Below are 11,171 nucleotides of genomic sequence, written 5' to 3' on the forward strand. Positions count from 1 at the left end.
GCAAGCTCTGCCTCCCGGGTTTACGCCATTCTCCTGCCTCAGCCTCCGGAGTAGCTGGGACTACAGGCGCCCGCCACCTCGCCTGGCTAGTTTTTTGTATTTTTAGTAGAGACGGGGTTTCACCGTGTTAGCCAGGATGGTCTCGATCTCCTGACCTCGTGATCCGCCCATCTCGGCCTCCCAAAGTGCTGGGATTACAGGCTTGAGCCACCGCGCCCAGCCGGAATTGTTCTCTTATAACCAGGATTTCTTGCCAGTCATGTAAATTTGGCTCTGGGAAACTTTGGGCTTGGTTATTCTTGTTAACTTTCCTTACACTGAGTAAACTTTGATGGAAAAATGGGATTATGCAATCAATAGAAAAATTATCCTTCTCATGAGGAAAATCATTTATGCTCTTCCCATTTAAGAAGTTATTCCAAATACATTCAAAAGCATAAAAATTATGCTTTTAGCTCTTCCCATTTAAGTTATGCCAAATACATTCAAAAGCTTAAAAATTATACTTTTAGGCCAGGTGTGGTGGCTCACACCTGTAATCCCAACACTTTAGGAGGCTGAGGCGGGTGGATCACTTGAGGCCAGGAATTCAAGACCAGCCTGGACAACATGATGAAACCCAGTCTCTACTAAAAATACAAATATTAGCGGGGCATGGTGGGGCACACCTGTAGTCCCAGCTACTCTGGAGGCTGAGGCAGGAGACTCACTTGAACCTGGGAGGCAGAGATTGCAGTGAGCTGGGATTGTGCCGCTGCACTCCAGCCTGGGTGACAGAGAGAGACTTCATCTCAAAAAATAAAAATAAAAAAAAATAAAAAAATATATATATATATACATACACACACACACATATATATAATATATATAAAATACTTCTAGAGATTTAGAAAAAAAGCTTTTTTAAGTAGTAAAGACTCCCTTTTCATAATATTTCCATATCTACCTTTATATTTTTCCTCTCATTATTAAATTTTTCAAGCACATAGAAAAGCCCATGAAATATAAATGTTCAACTTACTAAATTGTTGTAAAATGAACATCTCTATCACAACTCAGACAAGAAATAGAACGTCGGTAGCACTCCAGATGCCCAAAGGGTGTCCTTTCCTGATAACCATCTTCCCCTTCTACTAGGAGTAACCACTATTCTGACCACTGTCAGAACTAGAGGAAGGCATTTGAGGCACTGACCTCAGGCATAAAATTTGAAGGGGTGCCAAAAACTCAATAATCAAGACAAATACTGACTTGTTTTTTGTTTTTTATATTGAGACAGAGTCTTGCTCTGTTGCCCAGGCTGGAGTGCAGTGGTGTAATCTCAGCTCACTGCAACCTCTGCCTCCTAGGTTTAAGCTATTGTCCTGCCTTAGCCTCCTCAGTAGCTGGGATTACAGGCAGATGCCACCACACCCAGCTAATTTTTTGTATTTTTAGTAGAGATGGGGTTTCATCATGTTGGCCAAGCTAGTCTCAAACTCCTGACCTTAGGTGATCTACCCATCTACGCCTCCCAAAGTGCTGGGATTACAGGTGTGAGCCACTGCGCCCAGCCAACAAACAGTTTTAATGAGAAAATCAAAACTAGGTTGGGTGCAGTGGCTCACACCTGTAATCCCAGCACTTTGGGAGGCCGAGGTGGGTGGATGACCTAAGGTCAGGAGTTCGAGACCAGCCTGACCAACATGGAGTAACCCCATCTCTACTAAAAATACAAAATTAGCGGGATGTGGTGGTGCATACCTGTAATCCCAGCTACTCGGGAGGCTGAGGCAGGAGAACCACTTGAACCCGAGAGGCAGAGGTTGCAGTGAGTTGAGATCGTGCCATTGCACTCAGTCTAGGAGACAGAATGAGACTCCATCTCAAAAACAGAACGAAACAAAAAAACCCTGGGGCAAAATAATATTTTATAAACACTGGGTAAGTTACTTCTTTAAGAATTCCAGCCTTGGCTAACCCAGCCATCATACTTGTAACACAAAACTGGGCCTAGAGTCTTACATACTAATTTTCTATGAAAACTTTAGCATTCTAAGATGAAGGGGAAAGGTAAATAACGACCTTGGCAAAAAAATTCAATGACTAAACAGAAAAAAAATGCTTTTTTTTTCTTTTTTTTTGAGATGGAGTCTCGCTCTGTCGCCCAGGCTGGAGGAGCAGAGTGGTGCAACCTCAGTTCACTGCAACCTCCTCCTCCTGGGTTCAAGCAATTCTCCTGCCTCAGCCTCCTGAGTAGCTAGGATTACAGGCGTGTGCCACCACACCCAGCTAATTTTTGTATTTTTAGTAGAGACGGGTTCCACCATGTTGGCCGGGCTGCTCTTGAATGCCTGACCTTGTGATCCGCCCACTTCGGCCTCCCAAAGTGCTGGGGAAAAAAAATAGATTTTAAAATACAATACCATTTACAGGATGTAGAGGTTCTTTCTGTTTCAGTGCTGAATGGGATAATGTCATTTCCTCTTCCTCGTGCTGATTTTTAAAGCCATCACCTATGGAGCTATAAGCCTCTGAGAACTTCCACTCAGTGTAATTCACCTGCTTCAGAATAAGAACAACAATATTACATAGCTGGCAATATCTTGGTTTGGTTTTCTTTCTTCATTCCTTCCTTCCTGCCTTCTTTTTAAATACTAGCTCTTTTTATTTTTTAAAATTATTATTGTTATTGTTATTATTATTATTTTGAGACAGAGTCTCCCTCTGTCACTCAGGCCAGAGTGCAGTGATACCATCTTGGCTCACTGCAACCTCCGCCTTCTGGGTTCAAGCGATTCTCCTGCCTCAGCCTCCCGAGTAGCTGGGATTACAGGAGCTTGTCACCACACTTGACTAATTTTTCTATTTTTAGTAGAGATGGGGTTTCACCATCTTGACCAGGCTGGTCTCAAACTCCTGACCTCACATGATCGGCGTGCCTCAGACTCCTAAAGTGCTAGGATAACAGGCATGAATCACCATGTCCAGACAATACTAGCTCTTTTTAATTTTTAAAAGTTAGTACTTGTTGGCCGGGCATGGTGGCTCACGCCTATAATCGCAGCACTTTGGGAGGCCGAGGCAGGCAGATCACCTGAGGTCAGGAGACCAGCCTGATCAACATGGTGAAACTTCATCTCTACTAAAAATACAAAAATTAGCCAGGTATTGTGGCAGGCGCCTGTAATCCCAGCTACTTGGGAGCCCGAGGCAACAGAATTGCTTGAACCTGGGAGGCGAAGGTTGCAGTGAGCCGAGATTGTGCCATTGCACTCTGGCCTAGGCGACAGAGCGAGACTCAGTCTCAAAAAAAAAAAAAAAAAAGTGAGTACTTGTTTAAAAATATATGTAGTATTAAAACTTTAAGCATAAACTGTAGAGTACACAATATGCTGAATTAAATTACATTGAAATGAACAGTCCAGGGGTTTGTTAAACTACTTGTGTTTGTGGAAACACAATCTAGCCACAAATAGCTATGATTATGGCTTATCATATTTTTATTGTTTTGAGATGGAGTCTTGCTCTGTTGCCCAGGCTGGAGGGCAGTGGTACGATCTTAGCTCACTGCAACCTCCTCCTCCTGGGTTCAAGCAATTCTCCTATCTCAGCCTCCCGACTGAGTAGCTGGGATTTCAGGCATGCACCACCATGCCCGGCTTCTTTTTTTTTTTTTTTTTTTTTTTTGAGACGGAGTTTCGCACTTGTTGCCCAGGCTGGAGTGCAATAGCATGATCTTGGCTCACCACAACTTACACCTCCCAGGTTCGAGTGATTCTCCTTCCTCAGCCTCCCGAGTAACTGGGATTACAGGCATGCACCGCCACGCCCAGCTAATTTTTGTATTTTTAGTAGAGATAGGGTTTCGCCATGTTGGTCAAGCTGGTCTCAAGCTCCTGACCTCAAGTGATCCACCTGCCTCGGCCTCCCAAATTGCTGGGATTACAGGCTGGAGCCACCACGCCTGGCTGATCATTGCTTATCTTGTGTGTCTGCTTCTGCTTCTACCTCTGAGAATAATACATCTGGGGACACTACAACCCACAATTTGCACTTCAGAGTTTTTAAGGTCTTACCTCTGGTGTATTTCCATTTAAGATGTTAAGGCTAAGATACTCCATTCTATTCTTCCCTTGAACGCCTATTCTTTTGCCATGTTTTCTTCTTGAGTAGCTCACAACCTGGTGCTCCTTTTCCTTTCTTTCTCCCCCATGAGGAGGTTTTCGCCTTGCTTGATACTTACCAGCTTCAACGGGAACCCCAGGAGGTACCATCTGGTCCTGAATAGAAAGATCAGAGACAGCATTACAAGATAGTAGTTTAACAACCTAGAAACACAAGAAAGGGATTTAGGAACTAGCATTAGACTTCATTTCTTTCCTCACGGAGTTGAGAAATGCTCTCTCTCTCTCTTTCCACAATAAAACCCAGGCTTTCGCTCCATCAGTAGTCTCACGGCATTATGAGGGATATATATTAAGTTCACAGGACACATGACATTCACAGAGGGAATTTCTTTTTTTTATTTTTTGAGACAGAGTTTCACTCTTATTGCCCAGGCCGGAGTGCAATGGCATGATCTCGGCTCACCGTAACCTCTACCTCCTGTGTTCAAGTGATTCTCTTGCCTCAGCCTCCTGAGTACCTGGGATTACAGGCATGCCCCACCATGCCCAGCTAATTTTTTGTATTTTTAGAAGAGACAGGGGTTTCCCCCGTTGGTCAGGCTGGTCTTGAACTCCCAACCTCAGGTGATTCGCCTGCCATGGCCTCCCAAAGTGCTGAGATTACAGGCATGAGCACCTACTCCAACTATAATACTGTCTCCTTCAAATCTGCTCCATCAGATTGGTAGAGATCTGCTACCTGTGGAGTCCTGGAGAGTTACCTGGGAAGGAAATGAAGCCTTTTCCTCTTCAGATGAGATCTTTGAACTGTCCTTGGTATCCTTCCCCTTAGTCTGAGCTTCTGGTTTCAGGAAACTCTCAGGGGGTATATAGGGAAACTTCCAATTCAGTTGCACTTGAATAGACCCGTTGGGTTTCTCTGCCGGGTCAGTGAGGTTAAAATCACCTGAGAGACAAACAGATATTAATAAGACTTGATCACATGAAATAAACAAGTGAGTATTTGTCAGCACCTTATCTATTTCCTTCCTATTTTTAATTTCAACATATTTTATCAGCAATTAATTAACATCCATCAAATAATTACGATGATGATACACTCAGAAGTAAAATCAAATAGCAGAGCAGTTAGAATATTAATCAGGGAAGATGGGTTATCTCTAGGATTCAGGAAGAGATAGTGAAAGGTGTATGAAAAGGAGTACAGCTTGCTTGTCATCAGTCATCCAGCCAATAAACAAGGTTGCATTATTATTACTATTATCAAATGCTTACTGTGCCTTAGTTGTTCCAAGAAAACTGTCATCTCTACCCTCAAGTGGTCCCAAGAAAACTTAAGCAAAATGGCTTTTTCGAAATGCCAGATGTCTGATTTGTAACACTGATTCACAGATGGCTTATACTGCTTCCTCTGTTTGGCAAAGGAGTTGCGTCCAGAAGTGTCAGCCTTTTTTTAAGCAGTTGTATTGAGGAGAGCTGCACACATGTCCTGGAGCATCCACAACTTTGTTAAATATGGTTGTTTCTGGCTGCAGCTATCCCCACTTCCTAAGGAGAACATGGATACCCCCGCCTCACCCTCCCAGGACTGTAGTAAAAGAGTCGACCCCTCTTGGTACGCCCCCACAATCCTAGGTATAAAAGTTAGGAAAGTGCCGGGCGCGGTGGCTCAAGCCTGTAATCCCAGCACTTTGGGAGGCCGAGACGGGCGGATCACGAGGTCAGGAGATCGAGACCACCCTGGCTAACACGGTGAAACCCCGTCTCTACTAAAAACTACAAAAAACTAGCCGGTCGAGGTGGCGGCGCCTGTAGTCCCAGCTACCTGGGAGGCTGAGGCAGGAGAATGGCGTAAACCCGGGAGGCGGAGCTTGCAGTGAGCTGCGATCCGGCCACAGCACTCCAGCCTGGGCGACAGAGCGAGACTCTGTCTCAAAAAAAAAAAAAAAAAAAAAAAAAGTTAGGAAAGACAGTATGGAGCTCAGCTCCACATTGGGAGAAAAAAATAAAAATCCAAGACATTTGCCTTTGACGTGGTCTGGTGTGGAAATCTCTCTAACCTGTGTCCAGTGTTTAAAAGAAGTGAGAGAATGATGGGGGAGTGTTAAGGTCTCAGTTTATAATCACATATCTGTCTAGTTATACACTAAGAAACAACAGGCCTTAAGTAAAGACAGAAACTAGACAGCATTACAGAGCTTGAAAAAGTTTGTTCAGCCAGGCACAGCGGCTCATGCCTATAATTCCAGTACTTTGGGAGGCTAAGGTAGGTGGATCACATGAGGTCAGGAGTTGAAGACCAGCCTGACCAATATGGAGAAATCCCGTCTCTACTAAAAATACAAAAATTAGCCAGGTGTGGTGGCGCATGCCTGTAATCCCAGCTACTAGCCTGGGCAACAAGTGTGAAACTCCATCTCGAAAAAAAAAAAAAGTTTATTCAGATACAGAGGTATAGAATTCAGGTTGCTGGCTCTACCCACTCAGGAATGTTGTCTTTGTGACTGAAAAGGAGCAGAAGAAGCCAGTGTTTCCATACAAGTAGTGAGGCTCTAAGTCTTCTGCTCTGTTGCTCTTGACAATATTCTAAATCCTTTCTCTTCAGGTTTTAAGAGAGACTGTTTCAAGCAAGTAACCAAAGAAAAGTAGAATCAGGACAGGGAGACAACACTGGGAAGAGGGCGTGAAGATGTCATAACCTTGAACTCCCACCTTTGATAGATTCATTTTTTGCAAGAGGCAGTAAAGGCACTTGGGCTCGGCCAAGATATGAGCCAGGCTCTAAGTCTTCATCATCAAAAACATGTATAGACAGAGCCTCCCGTCTCAGATATTGGTCCAGGTCAGAGGTCACAAGCACCGGGAATCGAGCCTGGTCTCTAAAGTAGGGGTTGTTACTAGCTGGAATGATGGCAGTGTCATGGTCAGAAAAGGTGAAGAAGCGGTACACAGCATATGGACTGGGTTGAGTTCCCAGCCATCGACTCCGGAGGCCACAGCACTTGGTGATTTCAATCTGCAGCTCGTTCTGAGGTTCCCAAGACTCCAATCTGAACTGGAAAGATGTTGGTCATGTGAGGAAAAGGGCAACTTGAGAGTGTTGTAGGTGAAGCCTAGGATCTGTGGTGAGGAAGAGCTATGATCTAGAGAACGGCTATCCCAACTGGATCAGGAAGAAACCTAATGATCTTCACCTGCCTGCAAACTGGGTCTGGCAGTTATTTGAGGGAGATACTAGCACTCACGACTTAACTTAGAGAACAGCACAGAGAAACTATTCTGTTCACAGTAAGGATGAAGGATGTAGCTAGCTCCAAAGGCATACTTCCATTTCAGACTCAAGCCTGACCAAGGGAATAATCCAGACTAGTTGTGGTGTGACAGATTTCTCTTTCATTCACATTCAACAAATACTTATTGAGAGTGGAAGACTGAACTGTTTTCATGAGCTGTTTGGCTGAGGCTCCTCTGAGATGCCTCAGCACATCCTTTTTCTCACCTCATCTTCCTGGGCCTTCCGGCCTCCAAGCACATTGGTTGACAGGTAGACCTGGGCTTTCTTTCGTTTATTGCATGCCTGTAGGCTGGGTTTTATGGGGAAACGCAGCCTCATCCAGTACTCTAGAACCCCGAACTCTTCTCCACCAGCTCCTGGGTAGGAGAAAGTATAAGAGCAGGGAGAATACAGATGGTGTGGCAAGGATCAAGAACAAAGACAAAGGAAGAAAATAAGAAACCACCAGAAAAGCAACTGTAGGCTTTAGGAAATTCTGCATTGGTGCTTAGGAGTTGCAGGAAGCCAACAGCACTTACCAATCAGTGTGGCCAAGCCATGGACTTTCTCCACAGTCTCTAGCACCCTGTCAAAGCAAATCCATCCTGCAGCAAGAGTGTTGTGTTCACTGGCCACAGCCTGGTGTAGATCAAGCCGGGCTGAAGCCTCTTGAAGGTAGTGTAAGAAAAGGGAATCTGTCTCCATCACATACTGGGAGGTGAAGTCATAGAGGGGCTGTGGCCCCACAGATAACGGGGTACAATGGGTTTCAAAGTCATAGAAGGAATAGGTGCAGAAAGTGGTAGGTTGGGTATCTCCAGCTTGAGCTAGGGCGGCAGATGTCAGGAAGGCCTGGTGGATGTGCAGTTCAAAAAGATTCTCACCCTGATGCAGCAGAGAAATATCCACTTTGTCCTCATCTCCATGGGCTGGCAGTGTTTCCAAACATAATGGCAACTGTCGGGTGCCATAAGCAACATCTTTGAGCTGTTCTAGAGGGGAAAGAAAACTGCCTATCCATTAAAGGGTAGGGAGTTCCTTCTCAGGGTAGAGGAGGGTGGACAAAAGAAATGTAAAATACATGGCGGAAGTCCAAGTTGTGATTATTTCAAGAAACCACGTGATTCAAAAAGAAAAGCAACAGAATGACAACCAGGAGCATTGAATTTTGATAGCCAAATAATCCAATGCCACCTTTAGGGAGATGGTACAAAAGGAGGGATTGGAAAGTAGATGCAAAACTTAGGAAAACACTGGGGGCATATTTTGTCTTACATATGACATTGTTTTGGTGTACATCGTGGCCCTATGAATTAATTGGTAATTCCGCAAGAGAAGTACTAGAAACACAAAAATATGAATATTTCTATAAGTTTGGTATATTGGCCATGGAGATAATAGCAAGTTGTAGACATAGTGTCTATGACATTACATTGAGTACCACCAAGAAATGCTTCTCCTTCTCCAGCCAGGTCAGTCACCAGATCTTTCATTCTGTTCAGAATTTGGTTTCAACATAAGAAGGCAAAAAGTACATTATAAGTTAAAGAGTAATGGAATAAAAAGTGAGAAAGGAGACTTACTGGAAAGAGGTAGGAAATATTGGCAGTGGGATGCAAAGATAGGTAGACAGTCTAGCAAATCTGGGCATTATCTCCCAAGTCCAACCAATCACAAACTTTGATATATAACCTGCTTCAAATTGGGGAATATTTGAGTCATCACAGTGTACTGCTGCTGCTGAAGGTCCTATTTTTTTTTTTTTTTTTTTTTTTGAGACGGAGTCTCGCTCTGTCACCCAGGCTGGAGTGCAGTGGCCGGATCTCAGCTCACTGCAAGCTCCGCTCGCTCCCGGGTTCCCGCCATTCTCCTGCCTCAACCTCCCGAGTAGCTGGGACTACAGGCGCCCGCCACCTCGCCCGGCTAGTTTTTTGTATTGTTAGTAGAGACGGGGTTTCACCGTGTTAGCCAGGATGGTCTCGATCTCCTGACCTCGTGATCCACCCGTCTCAGCCTCCCAAAGTGCTGGGATTACAGGCTTGAGCCACCGCGCCCGGCTTGAAGGTCCTATTTTAAGAGTTAAAGCAGTAGAATAAAATATTCTGGATACATCAGAATGTCTGCATGACACACACACACACGAATAAGGAGACAATTTTCTTAATTAACAAGATTAATATAATTAAATATAATATACTTAAAAATTTGCATTACATGATACAGGAGTAATAATCTCAGCATAAAAAGAATTTCTATAAATCAACAGGATACTGTTAAGAAGTGGGCAAAGGATAGGAATGGTCAATTCTCAAAAGGAATAATACAAATAACTGGTGAACATAGAAAAACTCGTTATCCTTATCAGTGATCAAAGAACTATTAGCTAAAGCAAATAAATCTTCAGATGTAGGTAGGAGCAGTGACCTTTTATCAGACTCACTCTGACATGGATAAATCATGGCCCAGAGACACTTATGAGCTTTTATTGATTTATTTATTTTTTCTTTTTGAGACAGAGTTTCACTCTTGTTGCCCAGAATAGAATGCAATGGCCCAGTCTTGGCTCACTGCAACCTCTGCCTCCCAGGTTCAAGTGATTCTCCTGTCTCAGCCTCCCAAGTAGCTGGGATTACAGGTGTCTGCCACCATGCCCAGCAGCTAATTTTTGTATTTTTAGTAGCGACAGGGTTTCACCATGTTGGTCAGGCTGGTCTCGAACTCCTGACCTCAGGCAATCCGCCCACCTCGTCCTCCCAAAGTGTTGGGATTACAGGCGTGAGCCACTGTGCCCAGCCATGTCCCTTTATTCTATTCCATGCTCACTAAGAAACCTACTTACTGATTTTGCTTCCTGAAAGAGGGCTGCCCTGGACTGTGGTTCCAAATTTCTCATGGCAGCAATGGAATAGCCACTATTGTAAAATAACAGACATTTGGGTTTAAATATCAGCTTCTGGTTAATTTGGTTTCTGTGAGTCACATCTTTCACCACTGGGTATAGAAACAAAGCCAAGCATCTTGACAAACAAGCCTGAGACCAGGCTCTGGTCAGCAGTGACTACACTAAGTATAGGAGGCACCACAATATGAAACTTGCATTCAGTGTCCAGCCAGCTGCCCTGTCACTGTCAGCATCCTCAAACTGCAACAAAGATTTTAGAGACTTTAAGAGAGAAATCACTGACAAGAACAACAGGAGATGAGTGATGAAGTTCTATTATCTGACTAAAACTACTTTGAGGAAACAGTGACTAGGAGAGAGGGACAAGGGAGATGAGCAAGAGAGAAAGAATGAGAGAGACAGAGAGAGAGAGAGAGATTGTGTGTTACACCACCACCCTGAGAGCCAACAGTGACGCTCATTCTCTCAACAGAATTAAGCCCCTGGAAGCAATTGCTGGGCCCTCTTGAAACTCCACAGAGAAATCAGAAAAACATGATGGAGGGAAAGAAGCTGCTAACATGTATTAAAACAATAAAGAGGCTGGGCGCGGTGGCTCAAGCCTGTAATCCCAGCACTTTGGGAGGCCGAGACGGGCGGATCACGAGGTCAGGAGATCGAGACCATCCTGCCTAACACGGTGAAACCTCGTCTCTACTAAAAAATACAAAAAACTAGCCGGGCGAGGTGGCGGACGCCTGTAGTCCTAGCTACTCGGGAGGCTGAGGCAGGAGAATGGCGTGAACCCGGGAGGCGGAGCTTGCAGTGAGCTGAGATCCAGCCACTGCACTCCAGCCTGAGCGACAAAGAGAGACTCAGTCTAAAAAAAAAAAAAAAAAAAAAAAAA

At 44.4% G+C, this 11,171-nt stretch overlaps 1 protein-coding gene across 1 annotated transcript in view; it reads right to left on the reverse strand.

The window, feature by feature from the left end:
* Positions 1-11,171, reverse strand: part of RPGRIP1 (RPGR interacting protein 1) — a 45,985-nt gene that overhangs the window by 21,852 nt on the left and 12,962 nt on the right. Inside the window, exons 7-12 of the mRNA XM_026446939.1 lie at positions 7,923-8,375; positions 7,609-7,760; positions 6,822-7,164; positions 4,871-5,055; positions 4,059-4,262; positions 2,406-2,544 (exon numbers count right to left, since the gene is read on the reverse strand). Coding sequence (XP_026302724.1) covers positions 2,406-2,544; positions 4,059-4,262; positions 4,871-5,055; positions 6,822-7,164; positions 7,609-7,760; positions 7,923-8,375 — 1,476 coding nt within the window. The remainder of the gene's footprint in view (positions 1-2,405; positions 2,545-4,058; positions 4,263-4,870; positions 5,056-6,821; positions 7,165-7,608; positions 7,761-7,922; positions 8,376-11,171) is intronic.

Source organism: Piliocolobus tephrosceles, chromosome 6 (assembly GCF_002776525.5).
Source record: "Piliocolobus tephrosceles isolate RC106 chromosome 6, ASM277652v3, whole genome shotgun sequence".
NCBI lineage: Eukaryota > Metazoa > Chordata > Mammalia > Primates > Cercopithecidae > Piliocolobus > Piliocolobus tephrosceles.